Source organism: Scleropages formosus, chromosome 3 (assembly GCF_900964775.1).
Source record: "Scleropages formosus chromosome 3, fSclFor1.1, whole genome shotgun sequence".
NCBI lineage: Eukaryota > Metazoa > Chordata > Actinopteri > Osteoglossiformes > Osteoglossidae > Scleropages > Scleropages formosus.
This window is the reverse complement of record NC_041808.1, coordinates 15787679-15806389: the sequence shown is the minus strand read 5'-3', so window position 1 is coordinate 15806389 and position 18711 is coordinate 15787679. Positions and strand designations below refer to the sequence as shown.

The 18711-nt window shown below is 44.2% G+C and overlaps 2 protein-coding genes across 9 annotated transcripts in view; one reads left to right on the top strand and one right to left on the bottom strand.

Annotated features, from left to right (window-relative positions):
* fggy (FGGY carbohydrate kinase domain containing) overlaps window positions 1-17313 on the top strand; it is a 97303-nt gene extending 79990 nt beyond the window's left edge. For 6 of the 8 annotated variants that reach the window (XM_018753415.2, XM_018753413.2, XM_018753416.2 and 3 more), the window contains 6 exons: window positions 815-965; window positions 2313-2387; window positions 2527-2647; window positions 4197-4291; window positions 6375-6436; window positions 7325-8618. In XM_018753415.2, the coding sequence (XP_018608931.1) occupies window positions 815-965; window positions 2313-2387; window positions 2527-2647; window positions 4197-4291; window positions 6375-6436; window positions 7325-7403 (583 nt within the window). In that variant the 3' untranslated portion in view covers window positions 7404-8618. Of the gene's footprint in view, window positions 1-814; window positions 966-2312; window positions 2388-2526; window positions 2648-4196; window positions 4292-4771; window positions 5022-6374; window positions 6437-7324; window positions 8619-17277 lie in introns of those variants that run through there. The other 2 variants (XR_003797546.1, XM_018753414.1) reach the window with 2 other exon arrangements.
* Window positions 8684-14292, bottom strand: LOC108935117 (peroxiredoxin-6-like). The gene is made up of 5 exons (XM_018753421.2): window positions 14121-14292; window positions 11868-12024; window positions 10385-10528; window positions 9856-10002; window positions 8684-9531 (listed from the first exon to the last, which is right to left on the bottom strand). Exons 1-5 carry the CDS (start codon window positions 14210-14212, stop codon window positions 9403-9405), a joined length of 669 nt encoding a protein of 222 aa, XP_018608937.1. The 5' UTR covers window positions 14213-14292; the 3' UTR covers window positions 8684-9402.
* Window positions 17314-18711: the final 1398 nt, after the last annotated feature.

Sequence of the window (18711 nt, the reverse complement as noted above, 5' to 3'; positions counted from 1 at the left end):
GACCGCTGGCCCGCTGTCTGAGATCCCCCATCACCACCCCTGTAAGCAAGCTCAGCAGCCACTTTGCTGCCTGTTCACCCACAGCAAAAGCCGTTGTGTTTCATAAAAGCCAGGCAAACCGCTAGCAAGGCGCCTGTTGCTTTTACAAGACTCCGAAACGGTTAAAATGGACTAGAGGGATCTTTGCCCAGTGTCCGTAACGCAGGCCTCAACTGCATCTCAGCGGCTCGTCGCGATGTCAGGGTGCTTCCCTGAAGGGACCTTGCAAGAAAATCTGTGTTTATTTGCAAGTCAGTGCTGGGGGCTGTTTAATGCTCTGAAGAGTGACATTTAAAACACACTTTTTTTCAATTTTCCTCTCTTCTTTCCCTGGGGGTCGAATGCCAGCACATATGGGAAGCATTATTCCCCCCCCCCCCACGACCACAAAATGAATGTTGTAACGGTACACTCTGAGCCTGACCTGACCTGTCACACTTGACTGTAACACACGGTCAGCTCCCCCAGCTGCTTGCCTTTTAGGGCTCTCGAGTTTGGATGCTTTTGACGGACGAAACTCAAATGCAGAAATGCTGCAAGCTTGTTACCAAAATGTTGTGGCTTAGACTGTATTGCACTGGAAAACTGCAAGTGATCAAACCCAAAAATACCCTTGAACTTTAGCACTACTGCTGTACGCTGGCAGTGACCTTCCGTATGTCTATAATGTTAATAATGAAATATTACCTGTCTGTCGTTGGACCCAAGTCTAAAGAATGGATTCTTTGTAATGTGCTGTGATTCATTGTGTGTGTGTTCTGCCCCTGCGCTGCAGTGGGGAAGGGGTCTACTCTTACCTGAATAGACATCTGGAGACCATGGCTGGGGATTCTGGCCACCTGGGCACACTAGCAGCCAGCCTGCATGTCTGGCCTGACTTCCATGGCAACCGGTCTCCCCTGGCAGACCCCACCCTGAGGGGGATGGTAGGCACCTCACAGTTGTCTTTCTGATATGTCACACCTGCTTGAGTTTGTACTATATCACACTAATGGTCTGATCAGGTTAAAAATACCGTTTACGCTCCACAGCCACTCGCTGTTTATCCATTTAATGTTTCGTAATTCCCGTTGTCTATGGTATTTGCTTTTTGTGTAACAATGTACACTATTTGCATTGTATGAGGACAGTGTAGTGATTAGAGCTGCTGCCTTTGGACTCAGAGGTCACAGGTTTAATCCCACCTTGTGCTGCAATACCCTTAAGATTGGTCCTTACCGTGAACTGATCCAACAAAATTTTTAAATCTCCCCCCGAGAGAAAAGTTTTCTTACCACGCTCTGAATGTCATCCTTGGATCATCTGAACGTGGATCTCGGTTCCAGTACAATTACACATCTCACAATGATGACACTTTGATCCGTTTCAGGAAATATTTGGTGCTATGGCCAAAAACTGACACAAGCAATCATTTGCAGTGCCAAAGGAAGATGAAAACCCCTAAGATGTGTAAAAAATCTATTATGTTGTTGGTGTGAACTTGATGTGATGCTCATTTGCACAAGCCTGCCTTTACGTTACATTGAATGCAATGGTTACAGTGATTTATAGGGATATCTCTACTGAAATGCATTACTTCAATGTTTCTTTTTATAAACAAAACATTTCTCAATATTCCACTTCAACTGAATGATCCAAGCTGTTTTTTTTTTTTTTTCTTTTTAGTGATGGGCTTATATGACCTTATTAGCTTTTGCCTTGCCTCTTTTTAATGGTACAGATCTGTCATTATTATCAAGTACAGTAATTTTCTCTGCTGCCCATTAAAGCCCTTGACATTTGTGCTACATCAGTTTAAATCAGACAGAGCTTTTTCATTAGTCTGCCAGATGTAGTACGCTGTGAATAATTCACACAGAGCATAGACGTCACACTGCTCCTAGACACTGAGGAGTTTGGCTCCTGTGTAAGGAGTGACGCTTTCTGCTAATTCGGCCGATACTCGCAGCTTCTCCCCTGCAATAAATAGCACCTAGTACAGAATATCTGCACAGCTTAAATGATCGGAATCTCTCACTTGATTTGACCTTTGTCATAGACAATTTCTAATATCTAATGCTGTGTTAGGGACAAGTAGTGCGCACTTGTAGACTGCAAATAGATTCCTGTGTGTGTATTTGTGCAGTAGTTAACGCACGGAGATTAGGTGTAACCCTTAATAGTGCCGTCAGAATGAACAGAACGAGTAGCAATTTGCGGCCAGTCAGCACGAGGACACGTCTGCAGATCACGCATGTACCCTAACTCGTCCGTCACTCCGCATTTGTGTACAGGTCGTTGGGCTGACGCTCTCCCGCACGGTGGATGACCTGGCTCTGCTGTACCTTGCCACCGTGCAGTCCATCGCCGTGAGTAAATTAAGCGGGGGAGCGGATGAGGGTGGGTTATGATTTTGCAGTTCTCACTGGAGAGAAAAAAGGAGTTTTCTGCATGTAGAAATAAATGCGTTATACTTTGTCTCTGCTGACACCCCTCATCCCCCTCCAGCTGGGCACCAGGCACATCCTGGACACTATGCAGGAGACGGGACATGACATCAGAACCCTGTTCCTCTGTGGCGGACTGAGTAAGAATGCTCTCTTTGTGCAGACGCACGCCGACGTCACAGGTGAGCGGGAGTGCTGGGAGTACCAGTGCTGCCTTGGCAACGAGGCAGGGAATTCCAGTGATTTATTATGGCCCAGTGCACCCAGGTATACTGTACTTCGGTGAATGCTCTATTTTGGACGACTTGGTTTACGGACGAACTGCACAAAATATGCCGTTTAACTTGCGTGTTTGCTTCGGGTTGCTTTAGGAGTACCTAGAGAGGGGTGTTTGAGCTCTTAGCCAGGCAGGGAGTATGTACAGTAATTCTTATTGCTGGTCACTTTGTATATTTTAAAATTGAGAATTGTGTTTCATCCAAAGCCACAGCCATTTGTGTAGTGGTTTTCTAGTGACCTGTGATGGAGGGGAAAGGCTCTCATGTCCCAGATTTTTGGCTGGTACGATCCCGGTTGTGGCGAAGGCCTTCCTGTAGAACTGCAGAAGCTCCGTGACTGACTGTCACACGGTGGCATTCTCTGGGCAGTATCTCAACATGCCCACGCTCAGTGCTCACACATTCTGTCCTGTGTGTGTGTGTGTTTATGTGAGGGGATAAAGATAAAGCAAGGCAGTGGGGCGAAGCAGCAAGGCAAGAGTGGCTATCTCTGCACTCTCTATTCTGCACTTGATGTTCCCATCCTCTCCATTAAAAACCTGTTTATACAGGCCAAACTTGAGCCACAGACTCCCCTGCCACCCCCACCCATACAAATCCTGTCTTAATCTAAACATGGGGAGGATAGAGTTTTTGTCTGGCCCGTCGAATTTCCCTCTTGCTGTAATAAGAGGTCCGATGCCTTGGGGCTTGAACCGACCATCCCCCCCGAAAGCGGTACGTTACTCAGACTGCAGATGTGCTCAGGCTTGGGCCTTTTATTTATCTGTTGGTCAAATAAATGGATTGGCATAGACAGATGTGGTTGCAGCGCTGCTGTTACTGTACATCAGATTCAGTCCCGTTTGGATCCGGAGCTTAAAATGACGTGTGAAGTGTCACGAGTGCTTTAGAGAACCGAAATACAAAGGCAGCCGGTAATCTTCGTTGCAGTGGTTTTGTAGTGTGAAACAGGTGAAAGCCATGCTTTTCAAAGTGTTACCCGTTTAGGTGGCACCCAGGCAACGTATAATTTCTGTGTTACACAGTAAGGGTTTTACGACATGATGTAAAATGTACTACATTGATACACTGAGCTCAGTAGAGCTGTGCAGTTAAGACAAGAGGTTTTTATTTGGTCTTTTCATTTTGAGTGTAACTTTCTGTGTTTTACTGAAGCGCTCGCACTGTACAGATGGTGGTAAATAGGGAGGTGTGGAGGAGAATGGGGCGGGAGGCGACGAGGAGTCCTACAAGCGGAAGAGAGCTTGCCTAGAGAGGATCACCAGCTTGTCGGACCACATGCCTCGGTTGCTCTCAGGGACCGGCTCGTTCTCTGGACCCGCTTGTTAAACTGCTGTCCGGTGCCAGCCCCGGGCGGTGTGCTCCACATCTAGGACCACGCATTTAATGAATCAGCACTGTCAATGTGCGTGAGCCCCTCACCCTCTCTGCCGTGTGCTCCCCTCTCCAGGCCTGCCTGTTGCGCTGCCCTTTCAGACAGAGGCCGTGCTGGTCGGTGCCGCAGTCCTGGGTGCCTGTGCCTCTCGCGACTATTCCTCCATCCAGGTAAAGAAGAGTACACCCTCTCGGTAACACCTGGACACACCTGTACATTGAAGCCAAGCCTTTTTACGAGTCCTTTGTTCAAGCAAACACAATGGCTTAATAACTCACTTATGAGTCATGTTTTCTAAGGTGATCGGAAACTGACCAACTCTTCTGTCGATCGCTAGAAAGTGCCATATCAGCATTTGCAGCAGCAAATCAGAATAAATCTAAAATGGAATACAGTTTATAGCACCGTGTTTTTTGCTCTTGGTAAGCAGGACACTTGTTTGCATCAGTGGTTGTTGGTGAATACTGCATGTTTGGTGCCTCTCAGTAGCTGGATTACCTACGATTGCATTCATGGACCAAGTTTGGAAGACAGATTTTCTGCCACAAACTCACCTATCATTTTTGGTAATGTACAGCAAAAACGAGCAGCTGCAAATGACTCTGCGAGCTTTTTCCACAACTCGAAATAATATTTATTATATAAAATAGGACAAGAAGCACAGTGGTTAAGGATGCTGACTTCAAGTCCTAGTGGAGGCCCTGCCGCAGTACCATTCAGTGAGGTACTTAAGTAAATTATCAAACTGAGTAAATGCTTGAATTATAAACAGTTTAGGATAAAAGTATTGTCTGTGCCTACAGTATCATACTAAATAAATAGAATTATGGCCTTACAGCAGAGGTTTTGACCCGGAAAGAAACAAACTAGGTTGACTTAAGAATCGCATATCTGCAACTATGTCTCTTTCTCCTAATTCATCTACATTTATTCATTTAGCGTCTGCTAAATGAATAAATGTAGATGAATACAGACCCATAGTCAGGCTTTTGAGAGCTGGGCCACATCAAAGCAAGGGAACGTCAGCCGTTGCAGAGACAGACACACCACACCAACTGACATCTGCCTCCCCTCTCCTCCTCCTGCGGTCAGCACGACTTCCCTGGTGTATCTGTTATTACAACCATGGTTCCCTTCGCTCCCAAATTTGCACAGCCTGTTTTTGCTCACTTCTACAGCCATGTCAAGCAATCGTATTTGTAGAGCTCACTGGTGAAATAGCAGTTGGATTAACTGTACTGTTGAATTCAGTGGTAATTAGGTGTGCTATGGGATAACACTGTTTTTAATACTGATCTCTTGGCTATAGGTGTGTAATAAAAAAAAAAAATAAATACAGTAAAGTGAAAATCCCATGTATGAAGGAATGTGTGATTGTGCCAATTGTGAAGTGTGATTTTGCTAATTGAGTCCTATATCCTGGGTGCAAGTTTATTTACATTTTACATCTTTTTCTGGTTGCATTCTCTAAAAGTTCCAGCCTTGCATTGTAAGTTACATTGAACAAAGGAATCACCTAAATCATGAGTAATAATGAAAATAAACCTTCTGTTACCTTGATTTAAAACACTTTCAAAGACTGTTTTTATGACTTTGAGCCAAGCTTTTTTAGGGCTTTGGCTTACAGTCTCAGTTTACAGAAATACTGCATCTTTTGACTTTTTGGAGAAATTAAGCTTTATTTTGAGCACATCATGAAGGTAATGGGGCAGTTGATAGCAGAGCCATTAGAGCTCCTACCTTTGGGCCCGACAGTTGCAGGTTTGAATCCCACCTACTGGTGTAGCGCCCTGGAGCAAGGTACTTACTCGAAATTGCTCCAGTAAAATTATCCAGCTGTATAAATCAGTAAATAATGGTAAGTAGCTTAACACTGTAAGTTTGTTTTGGAGAAAAGCATCAGCTAAATGAATAAATGTTAATGTAACTAGTGAAGGACTAGAACCCAGACTGCACTGTTCTGTATGCAGACTGGTACTATACTGCCATCTGGTGCCTGTGAGTTGTATAACAGGATCAAAATCAAGTGTATCTGGGAAAGTTGGGGTTATTTATACCAAAAATCATTCAGGTCAAACACCTGTTCTATTTTTTGTACCTTCTGTATTTTATTGTACTTTTAGATAGACCACCAGACTTTTGGGCATCTGTCGGGTGGTATTGAACATGTATTGAATGTGTGAAACAGCTTTCGGCTTTTTAAATTGCTATAAGCAGTTGATGTGTAAAGGATGTTGTGTTTGTATTTTCCAGGAGGCGATGCAAAAGATGGCAAAGGTGGGGAAAGTGGTCCAGCCAAACCTTGAGCATCTGAGGTGAGTGTATGAGTGCCTCTGTTGCAACATTGCCCTGAGTGAGTCCAGTAGTATTGCAGGGGTTGGAACTGAAGGAACATCTGCTTGAAGTAGTATGATGTACAGCAAGATGTGACTAATCCCTAAACAATTAGGTGTCTTTTTGCCTTGCAATTTAAAAACTTTTTTCAAGCCCACTGACAATGCACTGGAAAATGACATGTGGTTAATGCTGCCAGGTTTCTTACTTCCTTCCGGGTTGATTCAGTAGTTTGCACATATTAATAGGCTATTGTCATGGGGCTGATGGGTAGCATAATGATTAGAGCTGGTTGCTGGTTTGAACTCTTCTGCTTTAGCACTTTTGGCCAGGGTAATTTCCCTGAATTGCTCTAGCTAGAATTCCCTGCTGTATGAATAGGTAGTCATTGTGAAGCTGCATGTAATAGCTACAAATAATGCAAGTCACTGTAGATTAAGAAGTTGGCAAAATCAAGAATAAAATAAGGGATGGAGGGATATTGTCCATTAAGTACACAAGGACTGACTTGTACTAGGATGTTCATCTAGTCATCGGGACAGCTGGTAGCATAGTGGTTAGAGCTGCTGCCTTTGGCCGCAAAGGTCACAGGTTCGATTTCCACCTCTCGACGTACTTGTTGTACCCTTGAGCAAGGTACTTACCCTAAATTGCTCCAGTCAGAATTACCCAGCTGCATAAATGGGTAAATAGTTGTAACCTTAACATTGTAAGTTGTTTTCAAGTAAGGTGTCAACTAAATGAATAAATGTAATGTAAATCTTAATGCCCTTGCTGGCCCTGGATAAGAGGGTTCCCTAGGAAAATCAACTAACTCTGTGGGGTAGCAGTTTTTCAATACCCGCTTTTGGGGGATCTGTTCTTTGCAGTTTCTACAATAAGAAGTACAGAGTGTTCCTCCGGCTGGCTGCTCACCAGAGGGAATACGCTGCTCTGATGCAGGACTGACATCAGGGAGCACGGCCGAGGGCGTTCCGGGGAACTGTCTTCGATCGAGATCCTGCGAGGGAAGGAGACAGAGCTTAGTTTGAAAAGGCTGTGGATGTGAGTATAGGTTTCACAGTAATAATGAGGTGCAGTAAATTCTCCAAATTTGTTTGTGATGAAAACTCGGTGAACAAACCGTACACTTTTGTAGGGACTCAGTGGTTTTCAGCCCTGATCCTGGCCTGTGACCCAATTTTGCAACTGACTTCTAGCAGTTTACTGAGAGAATGCAAAATTAATACAGAAAATATGTACAGTGCTGTATATAGACACACTGTATATATTGTGTCTGATAAAGCTGAATTCAAGCTATTCATAGTTCATAAATGAAACTCATTAGTACTTAAACATCTTCCTAAATAACAGTATATTGGTATTTTTGAATTCTAACAATTGTCAGCAGTGTACCTTACAAGGTAGAAAGGAGTACTGCCCGTATTCTGGTGTGGAATTGTTAGTGTACTGCTGTGATTGTTGTCCGTGAATTTTCAGCACAGACAGATATAAAATGTCTCATGACATTCCTTATCTGTTGTCCTCTGAATTTTTTTTTGAGAGTCCTTGATCACCAGTGTGAAATTTAACAAAGTTTAACAGATGACAGGACTTTACTCTTTATGGTTGAACATGAGAACCAGATCATTCACACCACTGCTCTCAGATTGAACAGGTTTCCTGGTTCGATCATGGCTCTGTCAAAACAACTAATGCCGTGAACTGGCATATCAAAGCCTTCACTGCTGGAATCATTATATGTAGCCTGATTTCAGGTGACTGAACATGTTAAGCATGTGTAAAACTCATTTTTATCAGCTCACACTTCAACCTCATGGCTTTGAGGGTAATTTTTGACCAGGTTTTAACACCATTTTTTTTGGTTTGCATATATGTCAGATATTTTTCATAACAAGTACATGATGGTGGTCTTAGAGGGAACCAGTCCATGTGTTACCGAAAGCCTTGTGTTAGTCCCTGTCAAGTAAAACACGGTTTTGTAAATCAGTTGTCCTCCAGTCTTCTCACTCTGCCACATGGCGTTTGTATTCTTCAAAATGTTACTTAACTTGAATCCCAACAAGTCCCTTAAAGTTATTTACAAGTAACTAATAAACATCTGGACCAAGATTAGAGATTCTTGCTTTAGAGTAGATCTTTTGCTAGTTATTTGTGGATGACTTGTGTATTTATTGTGATAGATGCACCGGTTCTTCATTTTATGAACACAACTTATACCAGAAGTCTGTTTGTCACTGAATTTGTTTATACCTCCAAATTCATATTTACCACATTGTCACAATCTACAAAATCTTAGTAATACAAACATTCCTCAATGCATTTCCAGGTTTATATATATATATGAAAATACATAAATAAAGAAAATGCAATTAAAAATAAATTGGAAAAATCTATCTCTGCAAATTTGGTATAATTCCATTCGTAACATAAGCAGTCAGTGTGTGCGGATTAGGTTCCTTTAGATGTAAAGATGTGTGCAGATTGTGTCAGTACATCTTTTGGTGAGTGATTGGAATATGTCATTCAGTACGTAGCAGAGCTGAACAAAATCTATTTCACACTTTATGGATTATTTCTATGTTATAATGAGCAGGATGAAACAAGTGTATAGTAATTTTGTTTTTACTGGTTGAGTCTAAGGCACTCTACATATTCGTCACAGCATAAACTCTGGTCAGTCAGTCTATAGTTATTCAGTGACTGGTGTAATGGCATTATTCATGTGATGTGATGTGAGATTAATAACAGGAACACATGCACATTGAGGAGAGAAGCCTTGATTTGCAGAAACCTTAAGCTGGCACTTAGCTGCAAAGGTGGCATGTTCTGTGGTTAAATATGGTGACATGTAACAGCGAGTTGTAATGGTTAGTCAACTACGTTCAGTACTAAGTGCAAGTATTGCAGCTTTCAGTTGTCTCTGGTTAAAGGGACTAGTGTCCCCTTATGGCTGTGGTGTGTAGCGCAGGTATTTCTTCCCAGAGGGCAAGTCTTTCGTAAAAACGCCAGCGGGGAAGAGTGTTGCAGCCTCATCTTCTGGAATGTTTGGTGGGACCATGACGCTGTCGCCAGGCTGACAGAGAGTGAAATGAAGCCAAACCAGGGAAAAAAGGGAAAAACCAAACCTAAATTAGTCAAAGGCAGATGAACAACCATATATCTACATTTCTAATCGGAATGTAAGTACTGTTAACAGAAATAACTGACATCCTACTAGAACATATCCCCATTTTTCTTAGTACAAGCACACTTCAAGCCAAGTCTTTTAGCCTCTGTTAGTCAAGTTAGTCTGTTCCCAAGAAAATATCTCTTAATGTGGCCTGTTATGATGGCAGACAGAAAACCCTGTAAGGCTAGATTTTTGTTCTGTCAGGGAGGGTGTGAGCGGAAACCCCACCTTCCAGTCTACAGGAGTGGCCACTCTCTTCTCTGCTGTCAGCTGGAGTGAGTCAATGACCCTCAGGAGCTCATCAAAGTTCCGGCCCGTTGTAGCAGGGTACAGGATTGAAAGTTTCAGCTTCTTGTCTGGCCCAATCACAAACACCTGGGCGGTAAATGGTCACACAAGTGAATCAGTGATGAAAGCTGTTCCATTTTCTCTTATGTATATTGAGTCCATCTTCATAAATGCAAAGCTGTAAGTTATTAGTCATTTTGGATCCTTCAGAACAATGAGTACTTTTCAGAAATATTTGATCACTTTCTTGTTAGTTAAAAGCATCAGTGTACCTATGTGAAACAGAGTGACCATAACATTATAAGATGCCTGACAAAAGGATGCACATTTAATTCAACATGAAGGTCAGACTGCAACTCTGGAAAAAATCAGAAGTGGAACAAAATATAACAATCATTACTAAGAGCAGCGCTATGAACCCAGAACTTGCATGGAGATATATAGTCCAGCTACAGGAGGAGATACTCACACAGCGGGCAGTCAGGGGCATGCCGTCCTTGTCCCTCTCATCCGGGTCCAGCATGCCCAGTTCTATGGCCAGTTCACGCTTGTCATCCGCGATGATGGGGAATGGGAGTGTGTTGTCGGAGGCCTCGTTGTATGCTATGATGTCCTGAGTAAACCATAGAGAAAGAGGGGCTATAGGGACAGCTGGTAACATAGTGCTTAGAGCTACTGCCTTTGGACCCAAAGGTTGCAGGTTTGATCCCCACCTCTGGCTGTAGTACTCTTAAGTAAGGTGCTTACCCTAAATTGCTTTAGTAAAATTACCCAGCTGGATAAATGATTGTAAGCATGTAATAGTTGTGACCTTAATCTTGTAAGTTGCTTTGGGGAAAAGTGTCAGCTAAATGAATAAATGTAAGAGAGAGAGATTTTTTCACCCAACCACAAATAAAATGAGCACACAAACAATACAGGGCCAGTGTAGCTTGTACTAAGCCTCTTGGTACTTTGGGCCACAAACAGCTGTGATGTAACAACTACACTGCAATGGAGGGTAAGTGCCAGCAAATGGATCAGTGCAAATGTGAAATAGAATGGTGCAACACTTAAAACTGTGTGTTAATCACTATGGGCACTGCCACAGTTGGGTTTGGCTGCAGATTGTGACAATCTTTTTATAGATATGGTGTAACACTAGAGATCAGAGTCTGTAAAAAACTCATCTGAGAGGCAACAATGAGATAAGAAGCAAGCTTTTCTGCCATAGTTTTGCATTTGTGGTTATTCTCAGTACTTAATTTTGACTGTAGAAAGAAAACATCTAGTTAAACTGCAAGTACTGTATAGTGCTGTTTGTTAGCCAGTGTATCAGTACAAATGTACAAGGTTCTGGAACACCTTAGAAAAAAGGAGCATCTTTACAGCACAGACATACTTTTCCGCTATGAACATTAAGGCAAAGTGATCTTCAATTTTATAATAACCTGACAAGTATCTGCAGTACAGTATAATGATTTTCCTTTGTCAGCAGTATAAAATGCACTGTTACTTTTAACTTTATTTTTAACATCACAACAGTGTGAGCTTCTGTCTACTTGCTTTACAATAAAAATGCCCATTTTTATATGCATTTAAACACAAGATGATTCCCTCTATGTACATGACAAGTTTGCACACTAACTGTGATACACACAAGGAAGCTGACATGCAAATGGATCCAAAAGTGACAGGGAGAGTCAGTGGATAGCAGTTCCACCTTATAGTTACAAGTATATCCATGCGAGTTTCTTTCCCAGTTTGCACAGGTTTCTTAAATGTTTCCCAAATTCTACTCCCCCATTCCAAAGACATGCTGTTCAGGTGATCTGTTTTAGTGTGTCACTGTTTATGTCTCCAGTGTTGTGCTCAGATCTCAGGTCATAGATACGCTTATTTGCGCTCAAATGCTCCTGATCCCTGTGTCCCACACTGCATAACTTTTAAAGAAACTGGGCATTAACTGATACCTTGCTCCAGCCATGGTGGTCTTCCACGCTGTCAATGGAAAGTGCAATCATCTTGACATTGCGCTTGCTGAACTCCCTGCTGAGGCTGGCCGCACGGCCCAATTCGGTGGTGCACACAGGAGTGTAATCGCGTGGGTGAGAGAAGAGGATGCCCCACCTGGAAGAGGAGGTATTGGACCTATGTTTCTGATTCCATCATCTCTGGAGAGCAAATCCTACGGACACCATCGCTTCCTGCAACATCACTGCATTAAACTAAAAAATGGCTTAAGTCCCTAGACTGACCCTGCTGTTTGCTTCAGGAAGGCATGGAACCTGAACTGTTCCAGTGAAAATGTCAAAAAACAAAAAATATTTGCGATTAAACATACTATCACAGGCTTTGAAGACATGTAGTTCTGTCACTGACCTCTTTATCAAGCCAGGGTAGCCTGGACCAAAGCCAAATCTAGGGCTAACCCATACCTGAAGAGCTAGATTGTAGGACTGCTTTCACTTGGAACCATTTGGGGTTTTCTTTTATGATGCAGAGTTAGTGTCTTGCTGACTTACGCAGCATGCGACAGCCAAGACAATGCCGTCTCTGAAAAGTTACAGGAAATGGCCCATAAATGCGCTGTCACTTACACCACCACCAGTCAAGCTGCGATCACAGGATAGCGCTGGTGTCCAAATGCAGATCAAAATGGTGAAAGCCAGATCAAAGCTTGTAACCTAAAATGTTCTCTACTCACCCTGTGCCGAACTACCTGCGTACACCGGTTCCTCTAACTGGGTTAATTTCTTCAGTGAAATCGCACTGCATATTCCCAGCGTGAACGAAAATTACATTTATTCGTAAAAGCAGCGTATAACGTTAAGGTATTTCACCGGTTTATACGATTCTACAGGAACAATTTAGTGACAGTACCTTGCTCAAGGGTATTATAGGTGGAGGCTTGAACCTGCAACCTTTGGGGCCAAAGGCAGCAGCTCTAACTATTATAATACCACCTGTCCCTGGGAATAAAGTGAAGGAAAAGGACCAGGTTGACAGAACCGAGAGACAAAACGCTTCGGGTTTGAGATCCCTGTTCCAAAAATGTGTTACAACAAGTTACACAAAGGGGTTCTTTCCATAAGCAGCTGTAGCTCTTTTTTTGTTGGGTACGGACTGTTATAGGAGGGTTGAGTGTATCATTGGGTTTGCCCCTTCTCACGTTGCTTTTCTCTGCACATTATTCAGGCTTGAACTGCAAAACAAAAGTTTCTACAGTACTTGTTGCTTGACGTGATCGCTGAAATGTAAAAGAAAGACAGTCTGCCAACAAGTTAAAGGGAGCGATCATGTGAATCCCTGGCATGGTGGTGTTGCAAAAAATGCCCTCGCAAAACGGGCCGGATCCGAAGTTTTGATCAAACGGGAACACTTGAAGCGCTATTATTACGGTTCATCCTGAGGCGCGGCCTTTTTCGTTTCGCTCCCTTTCGCGGCCGTAGCGGAACCCGGCGCCGCGCCTCGCGCGACCTCTCCGTCCTCTTCCGGATCCCACGACCTACTTCTGACTGTGTGTGTCGCCGCAAGCCCGCGATCACACGGCTACGTTTGCACAATCACTTCTCCGAATCACGTCCCAACGGGAGACCGTTATTGCATTAGTTAGTGGTTTACAGAGGCGAGCCGCTGACTCCAGCACGGTGCGTTTGGAATGTATTTGCAGTAAATAATAATTGGTGTACAGTAAGGCGGCACCGCAGCTAGTAGCTGTGATGAGGTGGCTGGAATCGAGGGAGGAACGAGGTCGCCATGAGATACCTAACCTACCAACCGCCTGACAGCGACACAACGATGACCGCGTTTCACCTTTCTGACTCTCACATACGTGTATGATTACTAAGCGATATATTTAGGCAATAATACTCTGAATGCTCATCGTTCTTGACTGAAGGAGCGGCTGTCAGCCGTTCGTTCGCCTCGTCACACACACACACACACACACACACACACACACACCCACGACGCGCTCCAGCCTCCTCTTCAACTTCATACACCGCTTTTAATGACGAGAAAGAGTGGTCATCATAATATGCATATAACAACACGCACGCGAACAGCAGGTCTGCTATCATGTTCCCGTGTTTCTGCGCAAAAACTAAAAAAGCTCGCTATGCGGACTTCTCTCGCTCCAGACAGACTAGTCCCCGCGCGCGCCGCGCTCCCGCGTGACACCACCACCGTTCGTTCCGTTCGTTGAGTGCGGTCGCGGTACTCACGAGTTTCCCAGGAAATCGTGAAATCTGATGGGGCCAATGGTGGTTTCGGCTTCGAAATTGGGGAAGACATCCCCCAGCAGGATCCCGGGCATGGCAGAGCGCCGCGTGTGGCCGCCTCAGTCAGCGTGACTCGACTGACTGACGCCGGGGTCCGAGACGGACAGGGGGGAGGACCTTGGCACAGGCACACACACACACACACACACACACACACAGCAGCTCTCCCTTCCGACACCTAGCAGTGCAGCTCACCGTTTTCCTCGTTATTATTATTATTATTATTATTATTAATTATTATTATTATACAAGGGGGTGCGGTGGCGCAGTGGGTTGGACCGCAGTCCTACTCTCCGGTGGGTCTGGGGTTCGAGTCCCGCTTGGGGTGCCTTGTGACGGACTGGCGTCCCGTCCTGGGTGTGTCCCCTTCCCCCTCCGGCCTTACGCCCTGTGTTACCGGGTTGGCTCCGGTTCCCCGTGACCCCGTAAGGGACAAGCGGTTCTGAAAATGTGTGTGTGTGTGTATTATTATTATTATTATAGTGGGGCGTGGCGGCGGGTCTGGAGATCGAGTCCTGAAGGCTTGGAGTGCCTTGCAATGGAGTGGCGTCCCGTCCTGGGTGTGTCCCCTCCCCCCTCCAGCCTCACACCCTGGCCTGTGTTGCCGGGTTAGGCTCCGGCTCACCGCGACCCCGCTCGGGACAAGCGGTTGTTGAGACGACGCCCCGGCTTCATTTTCGTCCACTCTGGAGGACGCTACTTTTTAAATGTAAATCCCAAGGTATACACACTACAATACTGAGTCCTAAATCACCATATATAGAGGACATGCTGCGCTTTAAAATGACACCACGTGACATGTTTGAAGGTTAGGGTTGGTCAGCTTCCTCAAAATGGCAATACATCCAAAAACCTTTTGCTTGACTTTCTGAATTTATTATGCAACAATGTTAATTTTACAGTAGATAGTGGGCCATTCCACATGGCTTACTCTGTATGAGTTCGGGGAAGATGAAGAAGTGTACTGCCAATATGTACAATAATTACACTCAGGTATGTTGTCAGTAACTGTTTATCTTGCACAGCAGTGTTTTTTTATTTCTCTGTGTTCCCTTCAACTGATATTAGTTAAGATATGATGCATAATTTTTACACAAAATGAAACAATGACTTCATAAAAGAGACATGGAGTCTTACTGTACTCCCAGTATGGGGAAGTTGCGAATATACAAGTGTAATGTAAGGCCAACTTTACATTCATTTATTGAGCGGATACTTTTCTCCAAAGCGACTTCCAATGAACTCTATGTATGTAGTGTCATCAGCCCACACACCTTATTCACCAAGGTGACTTACACTGCCAGAAACAAAAACCTGGGATGGTGGTGCATGGCTGTTGGAACAGGGTTATGTTTGTTGGTCAGATAATTTTTTAGATCCTCCTTTTCTGTAAACTTGGAACCCTTTCAGTTTATGTGGAAGTACACTGCTGTGTTACACTAAAGCAGTACGAATGTAGAGGTCCCACTTGCTGCGAATGTGATGGTGGCTAATGAAATTAATAAATAATAACACACATTCCTTCTATTTCTGAGCTTTAGTTGTAACAGGTTTCAGTCTGAATGTGAGATGAACAAATTAGAACAATACTGCATTATAATTGTTGTTACACTTTTAAAATGGGACAAATTACAGTTTTCATTTGGTAAACAAGCTGGACTTCCATATGGCATACAGTTTCTATCAAATGTTTTCATAGTGGGGGTGCGGTGGCGCAGTGGGTTTGAGTGGGTCCTGCTCTCTGGCGGGCCTGGGGTTCAAGTCCTGCTTGGGGTGCCTTGCGATGGACTGGCATCCTGTCCTGGGTGTGTCCCTTCCCCCTCCGGCCCCACGCCCTGTGTTGCTGGGTTATGCTCTGGCTCCCTGCGACCTCATGTGGGGCAAGTGTGTGTTCATAGTTACATCTTTTCAATGTTTGTTTTTTGGGATGTACTGAGACAAGCGAGTGACGCTTTAGACAAGTTTAGTATGTTTTTGCATTTAACTCATCCAGGATAAAGCCTAAATTAAGCTTTGTGCTGGATTTTTGTGCACTTGCAGCAGGGAGATTTTGTATTGGAAATTTATATTAGGTCTTCTTTTCAGCACTAGGGGGCGCGGTGGCACAGTGGGTTAGACCGGGTCCTGCTCTCCCGTGGGTCTGGGGTTCGAGTCCTGCTTGGGGTGCCTTGCGACAGACTGGCATCCCGTCCTGGGTGTGTCCCCTCCCCCTCTGGCCTTACGCCCCTGTGTTGCTGGGTAGGCTCCGGTTCCCCGCGACCCCGTATAGGACAAGCGGTTCAGAAAATGTGTGTGTGTGTGTGTGTGTGTGTGTGTGTGTGTGTGTGTGTCTTCTTTTCAGCAATAATTAAGCAAACAGCAGCAACAGTGAAATATATGAGGCTGCTGGCATTTAGGTGTCCAGAGGTACATGTTGGAACCGATTTGAATGCATTAATTTGCATATAATTAGGCTACTGACACTTGGAGTTCAGCATGACCGTTTTGTTAACCAGGTTTGAAGAACAGGAAGTGGTGATGTGACAGTTTGTTTTCTGTCATAACCCCAGATCTGGATTTGATACTGTTCCTGAGAGATTCAAGTCTCTGTTTAAGGTCTCTTGCCATCTGCAATCCAATATTTATTCTTAATTCTGGGGGTTAATTCTGACCACGGAGCCTGTAGCTCTGAAAGCACATACAGTACATGTTAATATGAAAAAAGAGACATTTTAGGAGCATTGTTTGGCACAAAAATGAACATTTTTATATGTTAATTTGTTGTTTTGCATTGACTCTTGCCGAAGTTGACATCTCACTGCTCCAAGAGCTCATTGTGTAACATGTACTTATCCCCAGACCTGTCAAGTTATGCTCCTCGGCGCCGCTGTTCTTACTCGGCTTGAGTCCACCTGCTCAGCGAATGATTTCAGTTTATAACTGGCTGTCTGTGCTATTTATTGAATGTTATTGATAAAACTGCAGTATTCTATTGTCGCCACGACTCAAGTGGTGAAAAAAGAAAGTAGATCAGTTAATAAACACCTCGTTGACTTGCCCCATGTGATTGCACACACACAAGCACACACGCACAACATCTGAAACTGCTTGTCCCATACAGGGTCACAGTGAGCTGGAGCCTCACCCGGCAACACAGGGCAAAAGGCTGGAGGAGGAGGGGACACACCCAGGACGGGATGCCAGTCCATTGCAAGGCACCCCAAGCAGGACTCGAACCCCAGACCCCCTGGAGAGCAGGACCCAGTCCAACCCACTGCGCCACTGCACCCCCCGGTCATGTGATTGCAGCCATTTCGAAAGAATTTGATTGTTGCGATATCAGGTTATTACTAGTACTGGGGCCACCACTTGTACTCAATGTATGGGATCCCTTGGGAACAGTGACATTTTTTACAGATGCACGCAGTTTCAGAAGTACTGTGAAACAAAGTAGAAGCACTGCGAGTTATAACTGTGAATGTTTAACCACAACAATCATGGCATATTTTGTCAAACGAGTAAACTTGTACTTTCCTTTTCGTCATCCCAGTTTGAGACATATGTCAGTGTCTATGAACGTTTTGCTTATTTCTACATTTTGAACTACACTGGAAAAGATCTAACAACACATCTATGATCACAAACCACTTAGTCGCATTCTCTCTCAAAATGTTTTTGTCGTGCACTTTTTGTAGGACAGGGTCGTACTGAAAAAGATGACACGTTAATTTTTTTTGCATGTTTTTATGGTCTCCACTTGAAATGAAAAGCATGCGAAGCAGCAAAACAGGAACATGAATAAGACACGAGGGACATTGGCGGTGTGTGCTGGCCCCTTCTAGCGTTCAACTGCACTCACTGCTCCAGACAGCAAACCCAAGTACTGCAGCAGAGGCCACATGATGGTGTAAAGGCACAGCACTTTTGTGACCTCACAGAACAAAACTCCCTTCTTTCTTGTATTTACACCCAGGGGTAACCGCAACAATGCCGATGTCCTGCCACTTATACAATAACCGTACAAATGAGCAGAATTTTCTTTAGTCCCTAATGTATGCAGTCAGGTTTGTCCTATCCTCTGTGGTTGCAGTGATTTGTGGTGGTATGTTTACACCAGGAATGAAATTTTGTTAGGTTATCTGTCACACACAGACACACATTGTCTGAAACCGCTTGTCCCAAGTGGGGTTGCAGCAACACAGGGCGCAAGGCTGGAGGGAGAGGGGACACACCCAGGACAGGATGCCAGAGCATCGCAGGGCACCCCAAGCAGGACTTGAACCCCAGACCCACTGGAAAGTAGGACCTGCTCAAACCCACTGCGCCACCATGCCCTCCCAGTTAATTTGTCATTTGCTATTAATTTGGTGGTGTTGGTGTAGAGCTGTCCTGTACCTTCATATAATGTTGAGCCATAAGAATCCATTTTCCTGTCCTAGTTAATACAAGATGTGGATTATAATTTGTATCAGATAGATAACCAATGGAGAACTACCTCATGTTATGAGAATGGTTTCAAAAGCATACTTATGATAAATATACTGTAATAATGTCT

Bases quoted from the DNA above. Each gene is read 5' to 3' on its own strand.
- LOC108935117 (XM_018753421.2), bottom strand. From the start codon at position 14,212: ATGCCCGGGATCCTGCTGGGGGATGTCTTCCCCAATTTCGAAGCCGAA. The intron at 10,529-11,867 runs GTATCAGTTAAT...TGGTTTACTCAG, and splicing joins ACCACCATGGCTGGAGCAAG to GACATCATAGCATACAACGA. The intron at 10,003-10,384 runs GTGAGTATCTCC...TTTACCGCCCAG, and splicing joins TGCCCCTGACTGCCCGCTGT to GTGTTTGTGATTGGGCCAGA.